This window comes from Oncorhynchus clarkii, chromosome 8 (genome assembly GCF_045791955.1).
Source record: "Oncorhynchus clarkii lewisi isolate Uvic-CL-2024 chromosome 8, UVic_Ocla_1.0, whole genome shotgun sequence".
Lineage (NCBI taxonomy): Eukaryota > Metazoa > Chordata > Actinopteri > Salmoniformes > Salmonidae > Oncorhynchus > Oncorhynchus clarkii.
In genome coordinates, this window is record NC_092154.1 from 28328891 (window position 1) to 28355556 (window position 26666).

Genomic DNA, 26666 nt, shown 5'->3' on the forward strand with positions numbered 1-26666 from the left:
GTTTGCCAAAAGGCACCTAAAGGACCCTCAGATGAGCAACAATATTATCTGGTCTGATGAAACCAAGATTGAACTGTTTGGCCTGAATGCCAAATGTCAAGTTTGGAAGAAACCTGGCACCATCCCTATGGTGAAGCATGGTGGTGGAAGCATCATGCTGTGGGGATGTTTTTCAGCAGCAGGGACTGGGAGACCAGTCAGGATCGATGGAAAGATGAACAGAGTAAAGTAGAGAGATCCTTAATGAAAACCTGCTCCAAAGTGCTCAGGACCTCAGACTGGGGCGAAGGTTCAACCTTCCAACAGGACAACGACCCTTAGCACACAGCCAAGACAACGCAGGAGTGACTTCGGGATAAGTCTCTGAATGTTTTTGAGTGGCCCAGCCAGAGCCCGGACTTGGACGCGATCGAACATCTCTGGAGAGACCTGAAAATAGCTGTGCAGTGACGGTCCCCATCGAACCTGACAGAGCTTGAAAGGATCTGCAGAGAAGAATGGTAGAAATTCCCCAAATACTGGTGTGCCAAGCTTGTAGTGTCCTACCCAAGAAGACTTGAGGCTGTAATCGCTGCCAAAGGTGCTTCAACAAAGTACTGAGTAAAGAGTCTGAATACATATGTGAATGTGATATTTCGTATTTTTTTTCTCTATAAATTTGCAAACATTTCTAAAAACCTGTTTTTGCTTTGTCATTATGGGGTATTGTGTGTGTATATAAAACGATTTAATCCATTTCAGAATAAGGCTTTACCGTACCAAAATGTGGAAAAAGTCAAGCGCTCTGAACACTTTCCGAATGCACAGTACTGCAGGATTTTGTTCCAACTAGGCACCACACGTGACCAACTGAGCCAATTGATCAGTTCAGGGATACATTTGCCGAACTGATCAATAAATTCAACACACCTGGTCTTCCAGGTCAATTAAATCAAAAACATGAAGTGCCTGCAGCACTCCAGGGCGAGAGTTGCCTACGCCTGTTTTAGAGAGTCTGTTGATAAATTCAAATGAAAGGTACACTAAATTTAAAGGGATGGCTTTAGATAAATGTATGGAAAACCCTAGTGAATGAAAACTCCATGAGAACATCTATTGGCCAGCCAGTGGGAGTGTTTTCAGCTCTATTTCTGTGTTTTTTTTTTTATTTATACATTTGTAAAACCCTTATGGGGTATTGAGTGTAGATTGACGAGGGAAAAAAAACGACTTAATCAATTTTAGAATAATGCGGTAACAGAACATAAATGTGGAAAAAGTCAAGGGGTCTGAATACTTTCCGAATGCACTCTATATCTCACAGATAGAAAGAGAGGGAATATCACCACAACGATTAATGGGCAAGTGTCTCTGACAACAATAGCGGCTGTCTTTTTCCAGTTTACGATTCTACATGTTGAATCGGCACAAAGCCACAGTTCGCCGGCACCCAGCAGGTGGTCAATGACACACCACTGCGACGGCAAGCGAAAGGACGGCCACCCTATGCTTTCTAGACTTCAGTCGTTTTGCATAAAGTAGCCTTGTACTTTGCTATCTAGGTTTGGATTTAAAATCAAAATGTTCATCTTGATGAGGAAATGTGTGATCAACAAACAATGAAATGACAACCGTACCAACCTGTGTCTCTATAGCAACTGAACCGTAATTTAGCTTGGCACAAACAGATCATTACATTGAAGGGAGCAAAACATTCTAGACATCCACCTGATGCACAAGGCTCACAGAGTAGAGAAAGCAAATAGCAACTATATTTCTTGTCCACTTGCAAACATGTGTGAATGTGTGGGTCCCCGGGCGAGCATGTGTGTGAGTATGTAACTATATCCTATCCTCAGTGCCTCTGCTCATTGTGAGAGCAAAGTCTAGCCAGTGGGGAATATTCACATATCAAAAATAAACAATTTCTAAGGCACTGGACACACAAACATTGGCCACACACTGGACTATATAGAAGCTGTATGTATTTAACGTCTCAGAGTAGGAGTACTGGTCCAGGATCATTTTTGTAGTAGGTCATAATAAATATGATTATATGTTAGGGGGGGGGGCTTGATCTGAGACGCTTTGTGAATAACACCACTGGCAAGATTAGGGTGAGGATAGTGTGAAGGAGGTAGAAGACAAGGAGGATAAAGGGAGGGAGGGGTAGTAAGGAAAGCGAGAGAGACACGTACCACACTTTGTCATGCCCACTTCGTAGCACTTGCGGAGGCGGCACGCCTGGCAGCTCTTGCGGCGGTTCTTATCGATAGTGCACTGGTTGGTCGCCGGGCAGATGTAGTCATTGTGACCTGAGAGAGAGAGAGAGAGAGAGAGAGAGAGAGAGAGAGAGAGAGAGAGAGAGAGAGAGAGAGAGAGAGAGGTTTACAAAGGGTAGATAGGGAGAGAAGAGATAAGAGGAAGATAAACATTTTGTTTAGTTTTATTCCATGTGTACATTGGCAGCTAAATACAAGAAAACAATTATAAAAGGTCAGAGTGAGAGAGAGAGGAAAGGTTCCTCTACTTCAGGGATGGGCAACTTTGATGGGGGTTAGGCCACAAAAAAATCTGAACTCATCATGAGGGAAGGCAGTTGCTCACGGGTCTGTGTACCCACATGTGCAACACCCCCCCCCCCCCCCCCCCCCCCCCCCCCCCCCCCCCCCCCCCACCACATTGCGAACAAAACATTTTTACAGACCCCTCTTGACAGTGGAGAGAAAGAATGTACGTTTAGAGTTCATTTCGTGCAATTGTACACATTTTGCCATGGGGTGGAGAGAAATGAGAGAGGACTTCGGCAGACCATTTCCTGGCTTGTCTCCTTTTAATCCCTTTAAGATGTGAGATTCACACACAAACACACATGCACACGCGCACACACACACACACACATTTTCAACCACTCCACAAATGTCTTCTTAACAAACTATAGTTTTGGCAAGTCGGTTAGGACATCTACTTTGTGCATGACACAAGTAATTGTTTACAGACAGATTATTTCATTTATGACTCACTGCATCACAATTCCAGTGGGTCAGAAGTTTACAATACACTAAGTTGACTGTACCTTTAAACAGCTTGGAAAATTCCAGAAAATGATGTCATGGCTTTAGAAGCTTCTGATAAATGATGTCAATTAGCCTGAGTCAATTAGAGGTGTACCTGTGGATTCATTTCAAGGCCTACCTTCCAACTCAGCGCCTCTTTGCTTGACATCATGGGAAAATCAAAAGAAATCAGCCAAGACCACAGGAAAAAAAATTGTAGACCTTCGCAAGTTTGGTTCATCCTTGGGAGCAATTTCCAAACGCCTGATACCTGGTACCACGTTCATCTGTACAAACAATAGTATGCAAGTATAAACACCATGGGGCCCGCCCAGCCGTCATACCGCTCAGGAAGGAGACGCGTTCTGTCTCCTAGAGATGAATGTACTTTGGTGTGAAAAGTGCAAATCAATCCCAGCACAACAGCAAAGGACCTTGTGAAGATTCTGGAGGAAACAGGTACAAAAGTATCTATATCCACAGAAAAACTAGTCCTATATCGACATAACCTGAAATGCCGCTCAGCAAGGAAGAACCCACTGCTCCAAAACCACCATAAAAAAGCCAGACCACGGTTTGCAACTGCACATGGGGACAAAGATCGTACTTTTTGGAGAAATGTCCTCTGATCTGATGAAACAAAAATAGAACTGTTTGGCCATAATGACCATCATTATGTTTGGAGGAAAAAGGGGGAGGCTTGCAAGTCGGAGAACACCATCCCAACCATGAAGCACGGGGGTGGCAGCATCATATTGTGGGGGTGCTTTGCCTCAGGAGGAACTGATGCATTTCACAAAATAGATGGCTTCATGAGGAAGGAAAATGATGTGAATAAATTAAAGCAACATCTCAAGACATCAGTCTTGTTAAAGTTAAAGATTGGTTGCAAATGAGTCTTCGAAATGGACAATGACCCCAAGCATACTTCCAAAGTTGTGACAAAATGGCTTAAGGATAACAAAGTCAAGATATTGGAGTGGCCATCACAAAGCCCTGACCTCAATCCTATAGAATATTTGTGGGCAGAACTGAAAAAGAGTGTGCGAGAAAGGAGGCCTACAAACCTGACTCAGTTACACCAGTTCTGACAGGAGGAATGGGCCAAAATTCACCCAACTTATTGTGGGAAGCTTGTGGTAGGCTACCTGAAACGTTTGACCGAAGTTAAACAATTTAAAGGCAATGCTACTAAAACCTAATTGAGTGGATGTAAACTTCTGACCCCCTGAGAATGTGATGAAATAAATAAAAGCTGAAATAAATCATTCTCTCTACTATTATTCTGACATTTCACATTCTTAAAATAAAGTGGTGATCCTAACTGAACTAAGACAGGGCATTTTTACTAGGATTAAATGTCAGGAATTGTGAAAAACTGAGTTTAAATGTATTTAGCTAAGGTGTAAGTAAACTTCCAACTTCAACTGTATGTAGATTGTCCCAGTTGAGAACTTTTGACTGACAAAAACGGACAATTGATGAACAATTTCATTCGTGGTCATGCATCTCAATGTGGCCGTATCCTTACCCTTTTGTTCTATCCTCAATATTTATTCCCTTTTCAGCATATAGTGGTGCTAAATGCTTAGGCCGGGATTCAATCCGATCACGTTTTGTCGTTAACGTGCCATTTAATGGTCATTTCCAACATGCAGCGTTTACAGTGAATGTGGTCTCTGCGAACACAGAAACATTGTCTTTAAAATACACATTGTTGACAAAGCACGATCGGATTGAATCCTGGCCTTGGTAAATCTGGCCCAAAGGTAGCAGAAGAAAGACGCCCAATAGGATTGACAACACAAGCTATCTGTGAGGGCTGTCACTGGTGACTTTATATGATTAGTGGTAAATAAGATGTAAAAGCAGAAGGTATTTCTGATGTGAAATGATCTATTGAAGAACCTCACTATTTCCCTCTTTCCCCCTCTTCATCTTGAGTAGGTGTGGGCAATGTTACCCTATGAGGACCACTGTGGGTGCAGGTTTTTGTTCCAGCCAACCAGTCATACGTCCAACTCTACTCATTACTCACACACTTTGACTAGTTGAATCAGGTATGTTGACACTTAACTAAAGCTGCAGAGTTGTGTTTGTGTGTGTGTGTGTCCTATTCATGAATTTATTTAAACTGCTGAAAACACTCCCACTTGCTGGCCTATATATTTTCTTATAGAGTTCTCATTCAATATGGTTTCCATACATTTATTGAAAACCATCCCTTTAAATACCTCTCATTTGAATTTATCGACAGACCAGCTCTCCAGGACAGGCAACCCTCATCCTGGAGTGCTGCAGGCACTTCATGTTTTTGATTTAATCGATCTGGAAGACCAGGTGTGTTGAATTTATCCCTGAACTGATCAATTAAATCAGTTGGTCACGTGTGGTGCCTAGTTGGATCAAAATCCTGCGGTACAATACCTACGGAACTCCAGGAACAGGGTTGCATACCCATGCACTAGAATATATGAAGAGAGCGGTTCAAAATATTTCAGTGGTTGTGTCACATTTCAGAATCAATAAGAGACACTAAATCCAGAAGTGGAAAGAAAGCCATCGAAATATACAAAACAAATACTCTGATCTTGTGTATTATTTAGGATTAGGAAAGTTCAGAATTTTTGGGGGAGAGCCTTTAGGCACAAAATATATTGGCAAATCAATAATACAGTGGTTTGATTCATCTTGAAAGTTGCCATATTCAATTGTTCCATCCCTGAAACAATAGGGGTTGAACAGTACTCCTATAAATCTACTCTAATAATCCTCACTAATCATTGAACTGTGATGACAATGGTCCAGTCATCATGAACCGTGCACCAGGCTCCAGGTTTAAACAGCCACGTATGGTCGCTGTTCCATAATGATTCAAGTAGACTACATGTCCCGTATTACTTATCATACATTAGCCTAACATGATTCACGATCCTCAGGAACAACCACACGAACGAGACAGAGGAAAGAAAGGCTACTGATAATGGCTAATATATAACACGATACAAATTATAAAATAAATACAGTGAAAAGTCTGGGCATATAAATAAAACATTCTAGAAATGATAAATCAACTTGGTAGGTTTGGCGCTATACTGTCATTTGCTCATGGCTACTGAAACCTATAGCTTGAGTCTCTAAATTGCATCCCTTCAAGGTTATAAGGCCAGCATTTCATTACCGTCACTGTGGAAAATGTGATATGTTGATATGCTTCAGTTTGCTGCCATATGACTGGTTTCACATGTCTCCAGCGATCATAAAGGTAAAATAGATCTAAAACAATTGTCATTGATATTCACAATCCCCTTGTCCAAACTACATACTCATTTACATTGGGGCAAAAAAGTATTTAGTCAGCCACCAATTGTGCAAGTTCTCCCACTTAAAAAGATGAGAGGCCTGTAATTTTCATCATAGGTACACTTCAACTATGACAGACAAAATGAGAAAAAAAATACAGAAAATCACATTGTAGAATTTTTTATGAATTTATTTGCAAATTATGGTGGAAAATAAGTATTTGTTCACCTACAAACAAGCAAGATTTCTGGCTCTCACAGACCTGTAACTTCTTCTTTAAGAGGCTCCTCTGTCCTCCACTCGTTACCTGTATTAATGGCACCTGTTTGAAGTTGTTATCAGTCTAAAAGACACCTGTCCACAACCTCAAACAGTCACACTCCAAACTCCACTATGGCCAAGACCAAAGAGCTGTCAAAGGACACCAGAAACTAAATTGTAGACCTGCACCAGGCTGGGAAGACTGAATCTGCAATAGGTAAGCAGCTTGGTTTGAAGAAATCAACTGTGGGAGCAATTATTAGGAAATGGAAGACATACAAGACAACTGATAATCTCCCTCGATCTGGGGCTCCACGCAAGATCTCACCCCGTGGGGTCAAAATGATCACAAGAATAGTCAGCAAAAATTCCAGAACCACACGGGGGGACCTAGTGAATGACCTGCAGAGAGCTGGGACCAAAGTAACAAAGCCTACCATCAGTAACACACTATGCCACCAGGGACTCAAATCCTACAGTGCCAGACGTGTCCCCCTGCTTAAGCCAGTACATGTCCAGGCCCGTCTGAAGTTTGCTAGAGAGCATTTGGATGATCCAGAAGAAGATTGGGAGAATGTCATATGGTCAGATGAAACTAAAATATAACTTTTTGGTAAAAACTCAACTCGTCGTGTTTGGAGGACAAAGAATGATGAGTTGCATCCAAAGAACACCATACCTACTGCGAAGCATGGGGTTGGAAACCTCATGCTTTGGGGCTGTTTTTCTGCAAAGGGACTAGGACGGCTGATCCGTGTAAAGGAAAGAATGAATGGGGCCATGTATCGTGAGATTTTGAGTGAAAACCTCCTTCCATCAGCAAGGGCATTGAAGATGAAACGTGGCTGGGTCTTTCAGCATGACAATGATCCCAAACACACCGCCCGGGCAACGAAGGAGTGGCTTCGTAAGAAGCATTTCAAGGTCGTGGAGTGGCCTAGCCAGTCTCCAGATCTCAACCCCATAGAAAATCTTTGGAGGGAGTTGAAAGTCCGTGTTTCCCAGCAACAGCCCCAAAACATCACTGCTCTAGAGGAGATCTGCATGGAGGAATGGGCCAAAATACCAGCAACAGTGTGTGAAAACCTTGTGAAGACTTACAGAAAGCGTTTGACCTCTGTCATTGCCAACAAAGGGTATATAACAAAGTATTGAGATACACTTTTGTTATTGACCAAATACTATTTTCCACCATAATTTGCAAATAAATTCATTAAAACCCTACAATGTTTTCTTCTCATTTTGTCTGTCATAGTTGAAGTGTACCTATGCTGAACATTACAGGCCTCTCTCATCTTTTTAAGTTGGAGAACTTGCACAATTGGTGGCTGACTAAATACTTTTTTGCCCCACTGTACCTAGCTCTTATCAATTTGTAAATTACAGTGCATGGAGAATGGGGTTATTTCTATCTAAAAAATCAGTTGATGTTGTTCCACTTGGAACGGACAGGTTGCTCAAGCTTATTCATCGTAAGGTGGTGGAATTATGAGGGAATTAAATCAAGGTCAGAACACAGACTATGTGTAGACACACCTCCTCCACACCTTCATGTCTTTGATCTCCACCCCAAACGGATAACGTGTGACGAACATGCTATTCTCCTGCTTAAATTCATGGTCAGAATACAGGTTGAGAGAAAAGTGCATAAAAATAGAATTGTGTTCCATTTACGCGCTTTTAACTCGATACAGAATTCCCCCCTGCAATGCCCTCAGAAAGTATTCATACCTCTTGACTTATTCCACAATTTGTTGTTACAACGCAAATTCAAAATTTATTAAATTACAATTTCTCACCCATCTGCACACAATACCTCATAATGACAAAGTGAAAACATGTTTTTACATTTTGTAGCAATTTCTTTGTAAACGAAATACAGAAGTATCTCATTTACATAAGTATTCACACCCAAGTCAATACTTGTGATTACTGCTTTGAGTCAACTTGGGTATGTCTGTATCAGCTTTGTACATCTGGAGTTGGGGATTTTCTCCCATTCTTCCTTGCAGATTTTCTCAAGCTCTGTTGAGTGGCGCTGAAAAGTCATTGTCAAGTCTTTCCACAGATTTTCAATGGGATTCACGTCTGGGCTTTGGCTCAGCCACTCAAGGACTTTCACATTCTTGTTCAGAAGCCATTCCAGCTTGCTTTGGCTGTATGCTTGGGGTCATTGTTCTCTTGGAAAGTACATCTTTGCCCCCAGTCTGAGGTCATTTGCACTCTGAAGCAGGTTTAAGGGTTTCCCTTTATTTAGCTCCATTCCTTTTCCCCTTTATCCTTACCAGTCTCCCAGTCCCTGCCACTGAAAAGCATCCCCAGAGCATGATTCTACCACCATCATGCTTCAAAGTAAGCAGACATAGCGCTTCAGGCCAAAGTGTTCCATTTTTGTCTCGTCAGACCACAACATATTTTGTCTTATGATCTCAAGAGTCTTTCACATGTCATTTTGCAAACTCCAGGCGTGCTGTCATGTGTCTTTTTCTCAGGAGTGGCTTCCATCTGGCCACTCCCATAAAGCCCAGACTAGTGAAGTGCTATAGAGAATATTGTCCTTCTGGCAGGTTGTCCCATCTCAGCTAAGGAACTCCGTAGTTCTGTCAGAGTGGTCATTGGGCTCTTGGTTACCACCCTGACCAAGGTCATTCTTTCCTGGTTGCTCAGTTTGTTTGGACAGCCAGCATTAGGCAGAGTCTGGGTAGTTCCATATTTTTTGGAGACAACTGTGCTCTTAAAATTTCTACACTTGAGAAATAGTTTTATACCCTTCCCCAGATATATGCTTCATCACAATTAAATCTTGGAGATCTACGGACAGTTCTTTGGACTTCATGGTGTAGTTTCTGCTCTGACATGCACTGTCAACTGTAGGACCTTATATAGACAGGTGTGTTTCTTTCTAAATCATGTCCAAGCAATCACAGGTGGACTCCAATCAAACTGTAGTGACATCTCAAGGATGATCAAAGGAAATTGGATTCCCCTGAGCTCAATTTGGAGTATCATAGCAAAGAGGTATGAATACTTATGTAAAGTAGATATTTCTGTACCTAATTTTTAATACATTTGCAACAAATTCTAAAAACATGTTTTTACTTTGTCATTATGAGGTATTGTGTGTAAAAAAATATATTTTATCCATTTGGAATTCAGGTTGTAACACAACAAAATGAGGGGTCAAGGGGTATGAATACTTTGAAGGCACTGTATGTGCATGATCTGGAACACTGAGCCCTTACTACCTTGGATGCTCCTCTTGAAGAAAGCCTTGCAGCCCTCGCAGGACCACACCCCGTAGTGGTAGCCCGACGCGTAGTCGTGACACACGGCACAGAAGTGCAGTTCAGCCTTCCCTTCCAGCGAGATGACCGTCTCCTCACCCTCCTGCGAGCGCTTCCTCAGAGGCTTACTGTCCGTCACACAGAGAGAATACAGACAGCAAAGACAACATGACTGATGATGTTTTGAAAACCATACAAAACAAGGGTAAAACTTTATAATGACATTCATGAATAAGCATGAACATTCATTCATTCATTCAAAGTGCCCCCCTCCCCCCCTCCCTTCTGACCTTACTGACTCACCATCACAGATCTAACAGGACTGGATAGGTGAAAGCAATATGAAGAAAACACTGTAAATATAATCAAATTCTTGTTCTGTGGCGGAAACGAGATAGGTGTGAGCCATTGCTCTATCTAGTCCCTTCACAAAGAATAGGCTCTGAATTTTCTAATGAAATGCAGCAGTTGGAGGTCTGCAATGTGTGGGGGCTTTTGCCCAGTTTATAAGTAGAATCAGGTTTGTTAGTGCTGGGCTAGGGCAAAAGCCTGCAAGGAGTGAAGAAACTCAGTTTCCTTCCTACCTGCTCTCAGATAGGGCGTGGGGCTCCGCCCAGGACACTCGGGTTGGCTGGCCTTGCTGTGGGCGAGATTGGGGCCGATGGTGCAGAGACAATGGAGGCCCCATGTGAGCTTGGGGGGGCCAGAAGAGGGAGGGACTGAGGGACTGGTGGGTGGATGGGCAGTCAGAAAGCGCGGGCCCAGCGTAGCTCAGCAGAGTGGGGCTGTAGAAGGACAAGGGGTTGAAGTCGTGCCCGATGTCAGTGTATGGCGAGGGGATGCAGATGGGGTGGGCCTCCATGGGCAGCGCCGGGGACGGGGCGCTGAAGATGGGCGAGAGGATGCGGCCACCGCGGCCAACACGGCTGGGATCCACTTCCTGCAGCTTCAGAAGGGTCGCAGAGTCACGCTCTGGGAGTGGAGACGCAGCCATTGGCGACTGCGGGAGCTCTGAAGGTAGGCCAGGGAGTCTTCTATATTGTGACATCAATGAGACACACCACTCCAAGTAGGAGGATGACAGTGTCCCTTGAAGCTGATTTAAGGTCAGTTGTGAATTTTTCCTTCATTAATAATTGAGATTATAATTGGGGAAGGAAAAGCTGATCCTAGACATGTGCTTATGGTCCCAACTGTAGGAGATCTCAAAGCAGGCTTTAGCAGAGGTCTATGAGAATTTTAGCAAGAGACTCGACTATAAGAAGCCTACAAGAGGATCTGGCTGTAATGCATCATCAGCATGGAACACGGTTTCGGGGGTTGTGTCACCAGACATGGACGTGGCTTTTTCCCAGAATCGATAAGTGGAGTAGCAATCCATCCGTGTATGGATCTCTGACGACATCAAAAAATGACACAATGGCAGGGTCTCTGATATCAGGGGATTCCAACTGAAGGGAAAGAGAGAAAAGGATTGTGTCAAACAGAGCACTTCACTAAAACATCATACAATAAACTCAAATGAATTATTGAGAGCCAATAACATTCTATGCACAAAACCGAAGATGTTCCATAACTTTTTTTTGTATTTTTAAAAAGGGGACTGCACTATCCAATCTCCTTTCAGATTTTTTTTTACATTTTATGACAGGACAGTTTTTCTGCCTACTGAACACGACCCAGGTTTTCAACACTACTCAGATAACCTCCACAGCTCCACTCACTATAGCACTCTTTGTAATTGAGACCTTATTCAAGTACTGCCAGTGGCTACAGACATAGTTAGCATCTCATAAAACCATGAAGAATAAAGGACTACATGTGGAGTATTGAAAAATGAAAACGATCAAAGCCCAAAGACTAAACACCTCCCTCTACAACTGGATCCTGGACTTCCTGACAGGCCGCCCACCAGGTGGTAAGGGTAGGTAACAACACATCCGCCACGCTGATCTTCAACACTGGGGCCCCTCAGGGGTGCATGCTCAGTCCCCTCCTGTACTCCCTCTTCACTCATGACTGCATGGCCAGGCACGACTCCAACACCATCATCAAGTTTGCCGATGACACAACAGAGGTAGGCCTGATCACCGACAACAATGAGACAGCCTACCAGGGGGTGTCAGAGGAAGACCCTGAACATGGTCAAAGACTCCAGCCACCCTAGTCATAGACTGTTATCTCTGCTACTGCACGGCAAGAGGTACCAGAGCGCGTCCAAAATGGCAGGTTGACAATGTCAATGAAAACACTTCCCAGTTGGTCAGCGCATGCTCTGAGTACATATCCAGCAGCATACCACCCTGCATACCACTGCTGGCTTGCTTCTGAAGCTAAGCAGGGTTGGTCCTAGTCAGTTCCTGGATGGGAGACCAGATGTTGCTGGAAGTGGTGTTGGAGGGCCAGTAGGAGGCACTCTTTCCTCTGGTCTAAAAAAATATCCCACTGCCCTGTGTAGGGTGCTGTCTTTCGGATGGGACATTAAACGGGTGTCCTGACTCTCTGAGGTCATTACAGATCCCATGGCACTTATTATAAGAGTAGGGGTGTTAACCCTGGTGTCCTGGCTAAATTCCCAATCTGGCCCTCAAACCATCACGGTCACCTAATAATCCCCAGTTTACAATTGGCTCATTCATCCCTCTCCCCTCTAATAATCCCCAGTTTAGAATTGGTTCATTCATCCCCCTCCTCTCACCTGTAACTATTCCCCAGGTTGTTGCTGCAAATGAGAATGTGTTCTCAGTCAACTTACCTGGTAAAATAACGGAAAAATAAAAAAAATCTGGTAATCTGTCTGGCCTTGTGAATGTTGACCTGTTTAAAAGTCTTACGGACAGCGTGACCACACAGTCTTCCAAAACAGCTGGTGCTTTCATGCATACTTTAGTGTTGCTAGTCTTGGAGCCTGTTGGTCAGACACTCGATGCTCCAATACCACTTGCCAGATGATAACAGAGTGGCTCGGGTGACTGGATCTTCCGGGCCTTCCTCAGAGACCGTCTGGTGTAAATGCCCACACACACCCTCTGTAGAGCCTTGCGGTTGACGGCGGTGCAATTGCCATACCAGGCGGTGATATAGCTGGTCAAGATGCTCTCGATGGTGCAGCTATTAAACTTCTTGAGGATCTGAGGGCCCATGCCAAATTTCTTCAGTCGTCTGAGGTTGAAAAGGCACTGTTGCGCCTACAGTGTCGGTGTGATTTGACTATGTCAGATCGCGCCTACAGTGTCGGTGTGATTTGACTATGTCAGATCCTCTGTGACGTGCACGCAGAGGAGCTTTTGACCCTCTCCACTGCAGCCTCGTCGATGCAGATGGGGGCGTGTTCACCCCCGTTTCCTGTAGTCCGCGATGGTTTTGCTGATGTTGAGGGAGAGGTTGTTTTCCTAAAAGTGTGCGCTTTCCCTTTAAGACCCATGACGTCATTCACACAAAGTTAGTTCAAGGCTCGAGCAAAGATGGGAGAGATGAGAGGCATGGGAGACATTCATCATTCAGACATAATTTTTTGGTTTGAAAATCAGCAATATTTTGCGTAATGTTATCACAAACAATGTACTCGGGTAGAGAATAGATGTTGGCTTCAGCTGTAAGCTAGCAAGGAAAGTTTGCCTACAAAGCTGGAAGCTACTGATATCTTCCAGCCTTGCAGTGTTCTAGCCTGTATTGGACATTGTTTTGGGAACAGTAATTAACAGTTTCAACATTTCTAAATGCTGTTTTGCATTATTCAAGTGTAATAACTTCTGCGCTGCATAAGTGGTAATGCAGCCCAGACACCCATGAGGAATTACTGAAGTCACTGGAAGGCTAGAGCTAGCAATAAGTAAGTGGAGCAGGCACGGTGCTCTCGCGCTGTACGGGGACATCAGCTGTGCTAATAGACAGACTTGATCCGCTCTCAATCAGTAGACGACGTGAGATATTTGACAGAATAAATTATATTACAGAGACATTTCTCATGTTCTAGTATCGAAAAAGTACTGTTTCGGTATACCATGCAACACTAAGCTGATATGGTCCTTAACCCGCCTCTCAAATCACCTAATGATGACAAAGTGCTACAGGGCAATATACATTTATGCAGGTTACCTTTGGTTGCTTGGGTAGAGGGACAATGGTGGACATCTTGAAGCAAGAGGGGATTACAGACTGGTTAAATATGTCCTAAGAAACACTCCAGCCAGCTGGTCTGCGCATATCGGATACCATCTGGAGAGTATTCACACAGGTGAAAGTCTTACCCACGTTGGCCACACCGATCTCACAGTCCTCTTGAGCAGCGGGGGCCCACGTAGAAGGATCGGGGTTAATTCGACAGCATAAAAAAAACATTTAGCTCCTCTCTGAGAGAGGCATCGTTGTTCGCCACACAGCTGGTTTTCCCTTTATAATCCATGATCATTTGTAGCCCTTGTCACATGTGTTTGGCGTCAGAGCCTTTACGGAACCAACAGAGCACACACGCATACACAAAAACATAGAGACAGGGTTGGGGACTAATTACAAAAAAAACAACCCCTTACATTACCACCAAAAATATTGTTAATCAGATTACAGATACTTTTGAAAAAATGTATGATTACTTCTCGGATTACTTTTCAATTCAGAAATTACTTTTGGATCTCAATGACATTCAAATCAGCATAGGAAAAGAGACCACTATGATGACACATCAAATGTGCTTGATGGATTGCGGGAAAAAAGCAGGAATGGACTTTTTTTAGGCTACAGTCCAATCTATGTCTTCAAATGGTGCGACTGCTGTCGGCATCCAAAGATTATCCAACTTGATTAAACGCTTGGAGATAAGAATGACAGCAGTGTAGCCTACGGGCGATACGGATCACTTATTATTAATATCTACATACAGCAATTGTTATGAATCACACTGCTTTACTGTAATTTAGCTATTTACACCTTTACAGATGTTAGTTGTTTTGCATGGCTGATCACAAATGTAGGCTATATGTGTAATTTAACCCAATAATGGTTGAATTTAAGAACTATAAGCTGCCTATAAAGAATTGTTTTTGATCGGTAAAGAATTAGCATAATCATATTATTGTCTGTAGTAGAAAGAGGTGGGTTAGAAAAAGCCTACATAACCATCCCTTAAAGTCAAATGCAACATCCATTTATGGCCAACTATGTTAACCTCCAACATTGATTTATCCTGCAATAGATCGGTAATATTTATTTTGTCATCTTCTAATGCCTCTTACTGAGTTTGGGTAATCCAAAAGTTACATTACTGATTACAAACTGTTAATTGTGCAATTGATAAATACTGGGTCTTCTCCGTGTATTGATTGATTGTGACACTGCAGGACGTCTGACTTGGTGCAGGACTCACATTACGACAGTCCAGTGCTCTGAGGGCAGTTTTTATGGGAAGCCAGCCAAAATAAACGTACCTTAACCCCAATGGGTAGACATATATAGAAACAAAAAACAGACAGACACATGCAGGGTCATCCCTAGCTACTAAGCGCGGCTGGTAGGGGGCCCACTTTTTTAGTAGGAAAATCTGGTGGGTGAACCAAATAATTACTGATCTTATTGACTAGGTGGGTTCAAGCCCGGGTCTCATGCACACGGCAAAATTGTGTTAGCCTGCTGAGATAAAGGCTAGGCATTTGTTTATGGAGCTAATGTAAGTGTTCAGGTCTCAGTTAAGAATTACTACTATCACCTTACAATGGCAAACCAGGCAAGCACAGCTAGATTATGTAGTTGAAATATACTATACCCAGGGCTGGTGCCATCCCCTAGTGCCATTGTGGCCTTGAGCAAGACATTTAACCCCTAAACTGCTGTAAGGGTGATGCTGTAAGGCTGACCCTGCGCTGCTACCAGCCTTTTGGGTAAATAGTGTGTCAGAAATGTATGCACTGTGACAGAAGACATACCCACATTGGTGTGTACACACAGACACACACAGGTTTCAGACGAGCTCAGGTAGCAGGCGTCTGTCGCCTTTTATGACCCATGTGTTGCTGGGAAACACAGTTCCAAGGAGAGGTTAATCATTCTTAAATGTAAATCATCATTTAGTGTTTCCCCTTAGCAAAGGCTATATGGCACACTTTCACTGCTACTTCAACAGGCTAGGAATATGCATACATCCCAATGCCCAAAATGTAAACATAGCTGAAACCATCCCATCACGTTTTGGACGCATGACAGGCTGACTACACCGCTCGCATCGCGTGTGCGTGAGCGTTGCAAAATACATTTTGAAATCTATATTATTCAATCATTGCACCCACACTGCTCTTGCACGCCAACGAGCGTCTGCATTGCCAAGGGCTAAAATAGAAGTCAGTTCTATTTCTGATGCAGTTCACGCTGCAAGTCCTGCCTCTCCCATCTCCTCATTGGTTTATAGAAGCAGGTACACACGTGCCATCTCTTCATTGGTTATACCCACGTGGGTGACTGAAAGACAAACGAGGTCAGTGTTGCACCTAATTTATGAAAGTTGCCAATCGCAATATAAAGTCAAGAAAAGAAAAAGTCTAGGAGGAAGAGAGATCACTAGAAACGATTCGGTTGACCGTTTTATGTGTGGATTAATTGTCAGAGTAGAGGACCTTGTCCATTTCAGGTAAAATAACAACTCAATGTTTATATCCCAGGACAAATTAGCTAGCAACAGCAAGCTAGCTAAATAGAACAAATCAGCTAGCAAGTGCAAGCTAGCTAGCTAAATTGCCATAAAGGTTTAATGCTTTTCGACCTGTCCCCAAATTAACGTAATTGGTTCAGAGATTGTTTTGATATTTTAACCTGCGTGTCGTGATCGCGATTGGTGTGGGGGGACAAAATACATTTATGCACGATGGCGCACGTGCGCAGCCGGTTTGGGTTCCATGTGAGGCAGTTATGACAGCTAGCAAAATAGGACAGGAGCAGTAGAGCACAACTGTAAACAAATTGAAATAACTCTATTAGCTGGTTAGCTAGCTACTTTAATTATCTGTGGTGTAAAACAAATCACCTACTGACAACAAGCGCTCCTAGGGCGTTATTTTAACTAACCTAATGCAATGGTAAATCTTAGTGTTGGCGGTAGCGCTATACTGTAGGTCCAGGGGTTTGTCAGAAATATATCCCACTCTACCCAGTGTGAAGCCTTCCACGGTAAATCCATGTCCTCTACAAATTTAACAAGAGATTAGCGACAAGGAGGAGCCATGAGGTCGTGTTGGTTCGTTTACTCACCGATTCATGCTGCCGCTACCACTGTTGCTGAGCAGTAGGACTCACAAGTCACCAATTCCCGCCAAACAGTGTATGCTCGCTGCCCTCTGTCTCAGGGTGTTCAACAGCGATTTCTCATTTAGTCTTGTCCGTCCCAGCTTGAGTACAGACGAGCCAGTGTATTGTCTAGCTGTGCTATTTCAACACTGAGAACTGTACTCTGTCTAGAATAATACATCGGTCTTGAATAAATCCACATGTAGTCTAGAGCTGGGAAGATAAATCGGAAATGTTCAACACCGACCATATGATCACTTGTCACAGGCATTTTTCTGATATCGTTCATTACGATAAGTAGACTATACTAGAGAAATGTGAAGTTTGGAATGAAATACGTTGGGTGATACATGGGTGATTTGTTAATGGGACAATTGGCAACAGAGGACAAACATATAGCAAAATCATACAGTCATACAAATATTCCCTTTTTTCAATTTTATAAATCCAAGTTGATTGAAGTTTGGGATAATTCTGGCCTTGGTGTTTTTTCTTGCCAATTTCAAGTATTTTTAAACATAAAGCACAATTACTAGAGCATTCTGCATCCTTAATTATTATTTCAGGGCGAAAGCACATGAAGGGGGGCTTTTGGTGTTTCGTTTGAAGCAGTGACCTTGCCTTGAAAGCAGCCTCCCCACTACTCAGTCCTGAAAACAGCTGGCAATGAAGCGTGAGAGAGCAACTCCCACCTACTAAACCTACTGAGTATGGATAAGATACAGGGCCAACACCATCTATAGAACACCAACCAACACATTTACTTTCCCTATTTGGAGAGCTTTGCTGCACATTAGCCCAATCTAAAGAGCTAGGCAGAAGATTCCTAATGGACAGACTCGTGCACACTGGCTATTCAACCAAAAAAAGGCACCTCATCCCACATGCCTGATGTTATAACACCCACACTAATCCAACATCACCTTATACCATCATGCCACTAGTTGGCCAATTCAGAGATACAAGAAACCCCAGCCTCGTGCTCCTACACATTACAGCACAACTACGAAACCCAAATGTTGGCTTTTTGTTGGCTTTCCCAGCAAATGCCTAGGTTTTATCTCAGCAGGCTAGCACAAACCCAGCAACTCCGAGCCAAATTGACCCCGGGGATGGATGGATGGATGGATGGATGGATGGATGGATGGATAGATGGATAGATAAAAACATAAAATGTCATAGCAGAGCTGGCAAAAAGCACATGTGCCTTCACACCAGAGATCAGGGTTCAATCTCCCCTTTAAGAATCAACTATATGTTTGCATTTGTTGCACATCCATACACCAAATTACTTTCATCTAACCGTACCCAGAAATGAAAGAGGTGAGCCAATAGCCAGCTAGACTGTTACTTGCCTGAGCATTTTCTACATTGAATCCATGCTTCTGAGGCTCTCATCTGCCTCACTGAGCTTACGTGTGTAAAACTACTGGGGAGGGGTGCAAGGACTCTTATCCCTGAGATACTTAGAGGAAGTCGAAAAGTGTACAGTACTTAATTTCACTCAACAAAATGCCTTAAGAGGTACTTTGGACTACTGCCCTGAATATCCCTAAGCCCACTAACTCCAATCCCAAACCATATTCACCTCCCAGTTTAAGTATCCACACTCCACTAGCTGAAAGCACACAGCTTCTAGAGAAAATCTGCTCAAACCAGTCATGCACAGGTGTTGCCGTTTGAAGATTTGTACAGCGTGTTTCTCAATTACAACCAAAACCTCATCCTTGTTGTACTGTACCAGGCATTCGCTGACCCAAAAAGACTGAAAAGTAATGGTTGGAGATTTGACCTCGGGGGTATTTTTTTTTACAAAAACAGGACACCCCCAACATGCTTCCTAGAGCAAAGGCATTTGTCTAATTTACAAACTACATGGCATAAGGCCAATAAATCCTATGAATTTTGACTGTGTTCCAAGATCCCCAAATAGGCTTGGCTGATTCTCAATGACATGTCAAAGATGAGAAGGAAAGAACAGAACATGACAAAAGAGAAATGGGAGAAACAAAAAGGTTGTTGAAAATATTGACCTACAAATTTTTTTACCTTTATTTAACTAGGCAAGTCAGTTAAGATCAAATTCTTATTTACAATGACGACCTACCAAAAGGCCTCCTGTGGGGATGGGGGCTGGAATTAAAAATAAAATATAGTACAAAACACACATCACAACAAGATAGACAACACTACATAAAGAGAGACCTAAGACGACAACATCGCATGGCAGCAACACAACATGACAACATATTAATTTAGGGTTGATGGAAAATCAATTCAAACCTGTTCTCATCTCAAATGACCCACTTGACTGTTGCAATTGTTCTAGCCTAAGCATAATCATCTTAGACTAAAGAGCACATTCTCTGTCCAAGACACATGGATGCAAAATTTAGAGAGAGTACCAATGGACACACCACTATTGAGGTTATCTGAGTGAGCTTTCTCTGAAAACGGTTTACTGTCAAATAAGTACATATGATTGTACAGCAAGGCAAACTACAGTGTAAGTCACCATTTCCCAAACTAGGGGTTGTGACCCCATGTGGGCTCGCCTGATTTGAAAATAGGGTTGCGAGAGAAATTCTGGAGAAAAAAATTGCACTTGGTTCATAGAACCAGGGTTACGTGAGTAACCTCCAGTAGCCGCTAAATGCAGTTGTAATAAACAGTGGTTTCTGTTTTCTTCCTATAAATGTTGCTCTAACCTTTTAATGGCTTAAGCTACAAAATCTTATGACCCCATCACTGAAAGATACAACTCTCAGAAGCACATACCGTATGTGTCGTCTGTTTTCCTCAGAACCAGGCAGTAAATCAGACTGGTGGAAAAAGAACATCAATTATGTTATTTTCTACACAGAAGATCATACACAATTATTGCCTGATATTTTCCTGAACTTCCCAATGCCTTTCTGATTCACTTCAAACCGTACTTCCTTCAGATTGAAATATTATTACAAATCAATCTAAAACAGTTTGACAGACTGTCATAGCTCCAATTAAAAAGGTAAAAATGTGTTTTTAATTACATTCATTATTTATTTTTTTACATGTTGGAGTTGCAAAATTGTTTTTTATATCAAAATGGAGTCATGGGCCAAAAAACTTTGGGAACCCCTGGTGTAAGTGGTGATGAATAAATCATATCAAAGTAATCCACTATGTGGTGGTGACAGTGTAGCCAAACTGACATTTTTCATTAAGATAAAAGTATTCTTGTGAAAAACCTTTTAAGGCTACTGCATGAATGAAAAGATGAATTGGCCAGAATAAATTCAAAACCCTACCTACATACTCAATTTGGTTGGGTCCATTGATGATTGCCCATTAAACCTGCGCTAAAGGAAAGTAGGCTATTCTCAAATAAATGATTGACTATTTGAGAGTGAAAAGTTTGTGGCTGTGTGGTTATGACACTGTGGATCCAACACACTCCTTTATAACTGTACTGACATCCTGTCAGCATATGCGTATGTCGCACGTCACTACTGCACTGGAGAGGCTTTTGAACGTTAACTAGACATTTTTTATCAAAATGCGTTCTGGAACATGTGAACTTTTATGTGCCTTAATAAAAAAATGCGTATGCCATCTATAAATACGAACAAAATTGTTAAATTACAAGCCTAGTTGGTTTAGTCACGGAAAAAGCCAGGAACCTTCCCGCTAGCCGCGTTTGGCTGAGATGATGGATGAGCTAGACCTGCTGAGAGATGAGTTTGGATGTAGCATATTCTGTCTATAACATGACCTGGTCAGTATGTGTAGGTAATCCTTTCTAACGCGGCTTTTTTGAAAGACATCACAAAGAACTTCAAGCGTGTTACTAATGCTTTCCACTTTCTGGAGGATGATCATGCTGACTCTCTGACTCAAATCAGACAATGAGGAAATTCCCGATTTAGGTCCAAAAGAGATATTGAACCAGACATTGTAGAGTCTTCTGATGACAGTGATGGGGAATTAACGCCGACCAACAGTGTTGTTGTCACGGAAGAGGTTGACCGAGTTGAAATCAGTGGAATGCTCAGTGGAAGCAGAGTATGATAGCCAAGGAGATGGAGAGTGTCGAAAACAGAAGGTTGTTGTATAAAACATGTCTCCGGATTACATCTTCAAACTAAGGAAAATCACGGCATCCGTGACAGAGAGGGAGACGCCGTCATCCATGTATATGGGTAAGAGTCTAGCTAGCTACATTTTCAATTATTATACATTTCAAATTTTGTCAGAAAGCTAACATTGCACCTAGTTGGTTAGCTACCCGCAGAGACTGTAATGTGAAGAACAACTTGACCTGCACCTAAGTCAAATTAGGATATAACGTTAGGCCAACGAGACAGTGTCCAAGTTCTAAAATTGCCCTGCTTTTATTTCGTCACACTCGCAACCGTAAGCTATTTTCTGTAAATAGCTCGCCATTAACTTGTAAATAATGATCTTGACAAAAGTTAAGACGCTGTCAGCTATGATATGGTCATTATTTGACCTGGCTAGCCAGCTAACAAACTAGAAACTAAACAAAACATTGTTTATAAAGTTTACTTTAGTTACCTGGTTTGCTAGATTGACATATACTAAATGTATATTTAAACAGATGGGTTTGATGATAAAATACAACACTTATGATATTTTGGACCACCAGGCTGCTGATTTCATGTTGGATGACAATAGAATGATGTCACTGCGACAACTGTCTACAGACATGTCGACAGACGTAGTATAAACCAGCCTTTAGTTTCGAAATCTTTGGTTGTTTAGTACACTACCGTACTCACTCTGTTTAGCACATGGCTTCAAAGGGCTCCCGAGTGGCGCAGTGGTCTATGGCACAGCATCTCAGTGCTAGAGGCGTCACTACAGACCCTGGTTCAATTCCAGTGTCACATCCAGCCATGATTGGGAGTCCAATTGGCCCAGCATCGTCCGGGTTAGGGTTTGGCCGGGGTAGGCCGTCATTGTAAATAAGAATGTATTCTTAACTGACTTGCCTAGTTAAATAAAAAAATAAACATATGACTCCTCAAAAAGATGGGTGGGACTAACTAAGGCTGAAGAGGATGTGAATGATGCTGAATGGGTGTAGACAAAGAGCTCTCTAGTAGGTTTACCAAAACATTCAAGGGCCATTTTCTCAAAAGTGGGGTTACAAGTTTATTAACTTTCAAAGCAGAATTACTTTCCCATTGTTCCTCAACTGTAGTGTATGATATACAATTTTCTAGCTCTGAGACTCTATTTTATCCAATGTAAAAAAGACCAAATCGAGCCGGTCGGTCACAGAAAACTTGAAAGCAACTCCTGTAGCGAATGGTTTAAAAGTGAGATCCCCCATAATTGGGCCTATTCTTCTTATTCTTATTTATCTTTATCTTATATTTTCACTGAAATACATATTACACAATAATCATGTACTACAATATTTTATAAAAATATGCAAACCTTTGTCACAAACACACGCATTGGCTTGTTCAGGCTTCCATTTCTTTAGGGCAAATTGCTTTTTCAAAAAATATATAGGTGGCACCACAGGTTCCAGAGTGGTGGGGCGAATGATCAGGTAACCTAGGCAAGTCAGTTAAGAACAAATACTTATTTACAATGACGGCCTACACCGGTCAAACCCGGATGACGCTGGGCCAATTGTGCACCGCCCTATGGGACTCCCAATCACGGCCGGTTGTGATTCAGCCTGGATGAAACTCCGGAGCCTGTACTGTATGACAAAGGGATTAATCAGTTGTAAAATGACTGTTCTCTCTGCAACCGACAGGCAAGCGGTACCAGAGCACCAAGTCTAGTTCCAAAAGACTTCTAAACAGCTTCTACCCCCAAGCCCCATAAGACTCCTGAACACCTAATCAAATGGCTAACCAGACTATTTGCATTGCACCCCCTTTTACACTGCTGCTACTCTCTGTTGTTATCACCTATGCATAGTCACTTTAATAACTCTACCGACATGTATATATTATCAAAACTAACCGGTGCCCTGCACATTGACTCTGTACCGGTACCCCCTGTATATAGTCTCGCTATTGTTATTTTACTGCTGCTCTTTAATTACTTGTTACTTTTATTTCTTATTCTTATCCATATTTTTTTAAACTGCATTGTTGGTTAGGGGCTGTATACCTGTTGTATTCAGAGCATGTGACTAATACAATTTTATTTGGATTTGAAATGGTTTTAAATGGGCTATAATGGGACTTGCATCTTTCTAATCAGATAATATGGTTTGAAAAAAAATCCTGGAAAAACTTCTGGCCCTAAACTAAAAAAAATTAAGCTTCTTAAATGGTTCTTCCTCAGCTCTTAAAATCTGACTTCAGTCTCCTTCCACCTCATTTAACACCTGATTTACTTAACATCTCAATAGGTGGTCCAGGTATCCTCATGACATGGCACAAGTGGGGTTGGGCTCTTTTGTTCTCTATTGTTCCTAAAACAAGGGGGAGGCCGATGTCATCAAAGTCACCATCAGACCAACTCCTTGAATGCGCTACTCCTTGAAGTTTGCAGGTGTGGGGGCCTTTCGTGTGTGTACTTGTATATTGCTTCTCAACAGGAAAAGTAAAAAATAAAATAAATTCCCTGGAGGACATCTTTAAGGTTCCTTGGATTACTCTTGCCTGATAAAGAAACTGAGTTAAGTGGAGGGGTTCTTGACGTGGTATATGCAGTTCTTCAGAATTCTAAAAAGGTTCTTGAAATATATTGAAGCCTGTTTAATTGTCCCTTTTATATCATATAACAAATTGGCCAGTGGTAACTAGTGTTCATTTTTTTGTTTAACATTTCTATTGTTGATTCGGGAGTTAAATTAACACAAAAAAACTTGTGTTAATAACCAGAGTTTAACCAAAACCATATCCATCAGTCATATTTCCCAGTATACTCTTTTGCAGGATGATTTATTGAAAAAACAAATCGATATCTGTTTTTGCATGTACATTGATTGATTAATTAATTAAAGGTACACTACGGGATTTTGGCAATAAAGCCTCTTTATCTACTTCCTCAGAGTCAGATGGATAAAAATATTATGTCTCTGCATCCAGTACGAAGGAAGTTAGAGGAATTTTTGCGAGCCAATGCTAACTAGCATTAGCGCAATGACTGGAAATCTATCTAGCATGTTAGCAGTTACCATAGACTTTCAGTCATTACGCTAATGTTAGTTAGTTGCTAACTAGCGTTAGCGCAATTGCTTTCTTCATACTGCACACAGACACATAAAAATGGTATCCACAAGTTCATCAGAATCTGAGGAAGTAGATAACGGGCTTCATTGACAAAAATTCAAAATGTTGGATATCCCCACTCTGTTGGATATCCCCACTCTGGCCGGATACTAATATTTATGTACACACCACTTAGCCAGCCAGCATAATGTGACTTTTAATGATACACATTCACTTAGGATCTCGCTAGGTGAAGGTCACAGAACTGAAAATTCATGAATGCAACAACCATGTCTTTCACTAGCAAACACAGTCATGGGTGGTACTGGTAGCTCTAAAATTCACTTGAAAGGCACTCTAGGAAATGTGCAAATAAGGTTCAACAGCACGTGTCATTCCACTCATTCCACCAAGGCCGAGTGCCTGCTGGTTTTCGTTCCTCCCTTGTACTCAATTGATTAATTAAGGTCCCTAATTAAAGAACTCCCCTCACCTCATTGTCTCGGTCTTAATTGAAAGGAAAAAAAACTGCAGACACTAGGCCCTCCATGGAATGAGTTTGACACCCCTGCCCTACAGTGTTAAAACAACACCCAGAAAACAAGACCTACCAACATTTTAAGAACCATCTGAGTCCCGCAAATAACAATAAAAGGTTTTTCGTAGAATCTTTTATGATGGTTAATTGAAACTCTTGATTTTTTAATGATTCGTCAAATAACCATCCCATTTAAGGTTCCTCAGAAAACCTCATGGTTCACCTACGGTAGGGTTCCCCAACTGGCGGCCTGCGGTCCAAGTTTGGCCCGCAGGTGATTTTATTTGGCCCACCAAGCTTTATGATCTCCTCACAAAAAAATAGATATACTGTATGTTTTTTAAAAAAACTTGGTGGGCTGAAAAAACACCAGCAAATCAGCTAGAAGTGATTTTTATTTTGGAAATCTGTTCCAAAGTATCCCCACGCATAATAGAGAGATATACACTGAGTATACAAAACATTAAGAACACCTGCTCTTTCCATCACATAGACTGACCAGGTGAAAGATATGATCCCTTATTGATGTAACTTGTGAAATCCTCTTCAATCAGTGTAGATTAAGGGGAGGAGACAGGTTAAAGAGGGATTTTTAAGCTTTGAGACAATTGAGACATGTGTCAAGACCTGCAACACTGCTGGCTTTTTCACACATTGGAGTCAGTCAACATGGGCCAGCATCCCTGTGGAACGCTTTCAACACCTTGTAGAGTCCATGCCCCGACAAGCTGTTCTGAAGGGGTGGGGGTATACTCAGTGTATGTGAGCGTATACAAAATGTAAGCAAGGTTGGAAATTATGTTATAGTCAAATATTATCTGGTTGGGTTTTCTTTTTGCAGTCAATTTGCAATCTACAAATAATGTTTTATTATGTTCCGGCCCTCTGACCATCCGCTCAAGAAAAAAACTAATTTGTCCTGCGGCTGAAATTTGGTTGATGATCCTGTCCTATGGTATTGCTCTGAAGAACCTTATTTGGTTCCAACTGGAACATGTTTTTTTTAAAGAGTGGAATGATGAAAACCCTGTCAAACTGCAGTAACATTGTACTTGTTCATATGAATTCTAGTTTAAAACTAGACTAACAGACAGAGACAACAACTGCAATTGGACAATATAACTAACACGGCTGAGCTTGCTTTATTTAGGGTTGCATCTGTAGAAGAATAAACTCCTCCCCATGGTGAAGGAAGTTTCTGATGAACTTCACCAACGCCGTGGATCCGAGACAAGGCTTTGTTGAATCTAGCTTCGACTACATTGATTCAGTCAATAGTTGAAATAATGGGTCAATACTTCAAAAAAAATTACATTTTGAAACACCCACCGTGTACCTATGTTTGTCCTCTGTAGTTGCGTGCCTTTTTTTGCTGAAATCCATACTTTTGAGTTGCCATTTTTGAGCAACAGCAATGAGAAAACAGTCAACGGTTGTCTTTTATTAACGTTTAATAGAAAAAGTATGAATTTCAGCAAATAAAGAAAGGCACGCAAATACAAAGGACAAACATAGGTAAAAGATGGGCATTTCATAATACTTCAAATATATATATATATCGACCTTGGGCGAATCAATGTAGTCAGAGCTAGATTCCACAAAACCTGGTCTCGACTCCAATGCTGTTGTTGAAGTTCATCATAAACTTCCTTCATCATGAAGTGGAATTTAGTCCACAGATGCATCTGTAATTAAAATGTTACTCACATAGTCTACCCATGTCATTACTATTGTGTTAGATGCATCTGTAATTAAAAAGTTACTCACACAGTTTATCCATGTCATTACT

The 26666-nt window shown here is 41.9% G+C and overlaps 1 protein-coding gene across 3 annotated transcripts in view; it reads right to left on the reverse strand.

Moving 5' to 3' along the window:
* Positions 1 to 26666, reverse strand: part of LOC139415229 (estrogen receptor 2a) — a 38414-nt gene that overhangs the window by 10591 nt on the left and 1157 nt on the right. Inside the window, exons 1-5 of one of the 3 annotated variants that reach the window (XM_071163157.1) lie at positions 21934 to 22769; positions 19931 to 19974; positions 10468 to 11334; positions 9845 to 10011; positions 2178 to 2294 (exon numbers count right to left, since the gene is read on the reverse strand). In XM_071163157.1, coding sequence (XP_071019258.1) covers positions 2178 to 2294; positions 9845 to 10011; positions 10468 to 10931 — 748 coding nt within the window. In that variant the 5' untranslated portion in view covers positions 10932 to 11334; positions 19931 to 19974; positions 21934 to 22769. Of the gene's footprint in view, positions 1 to 2177; positions 2295 to 9844; positions 10012 to 10467; positions 11335 to 19930; positions 19975 to 21933; positions 22770 to 26666 lie in introns of those variants that run through there. The other 2 variants (XM_071163156.1, XM_071163158.1) reach the window with 2 other exon arrangements.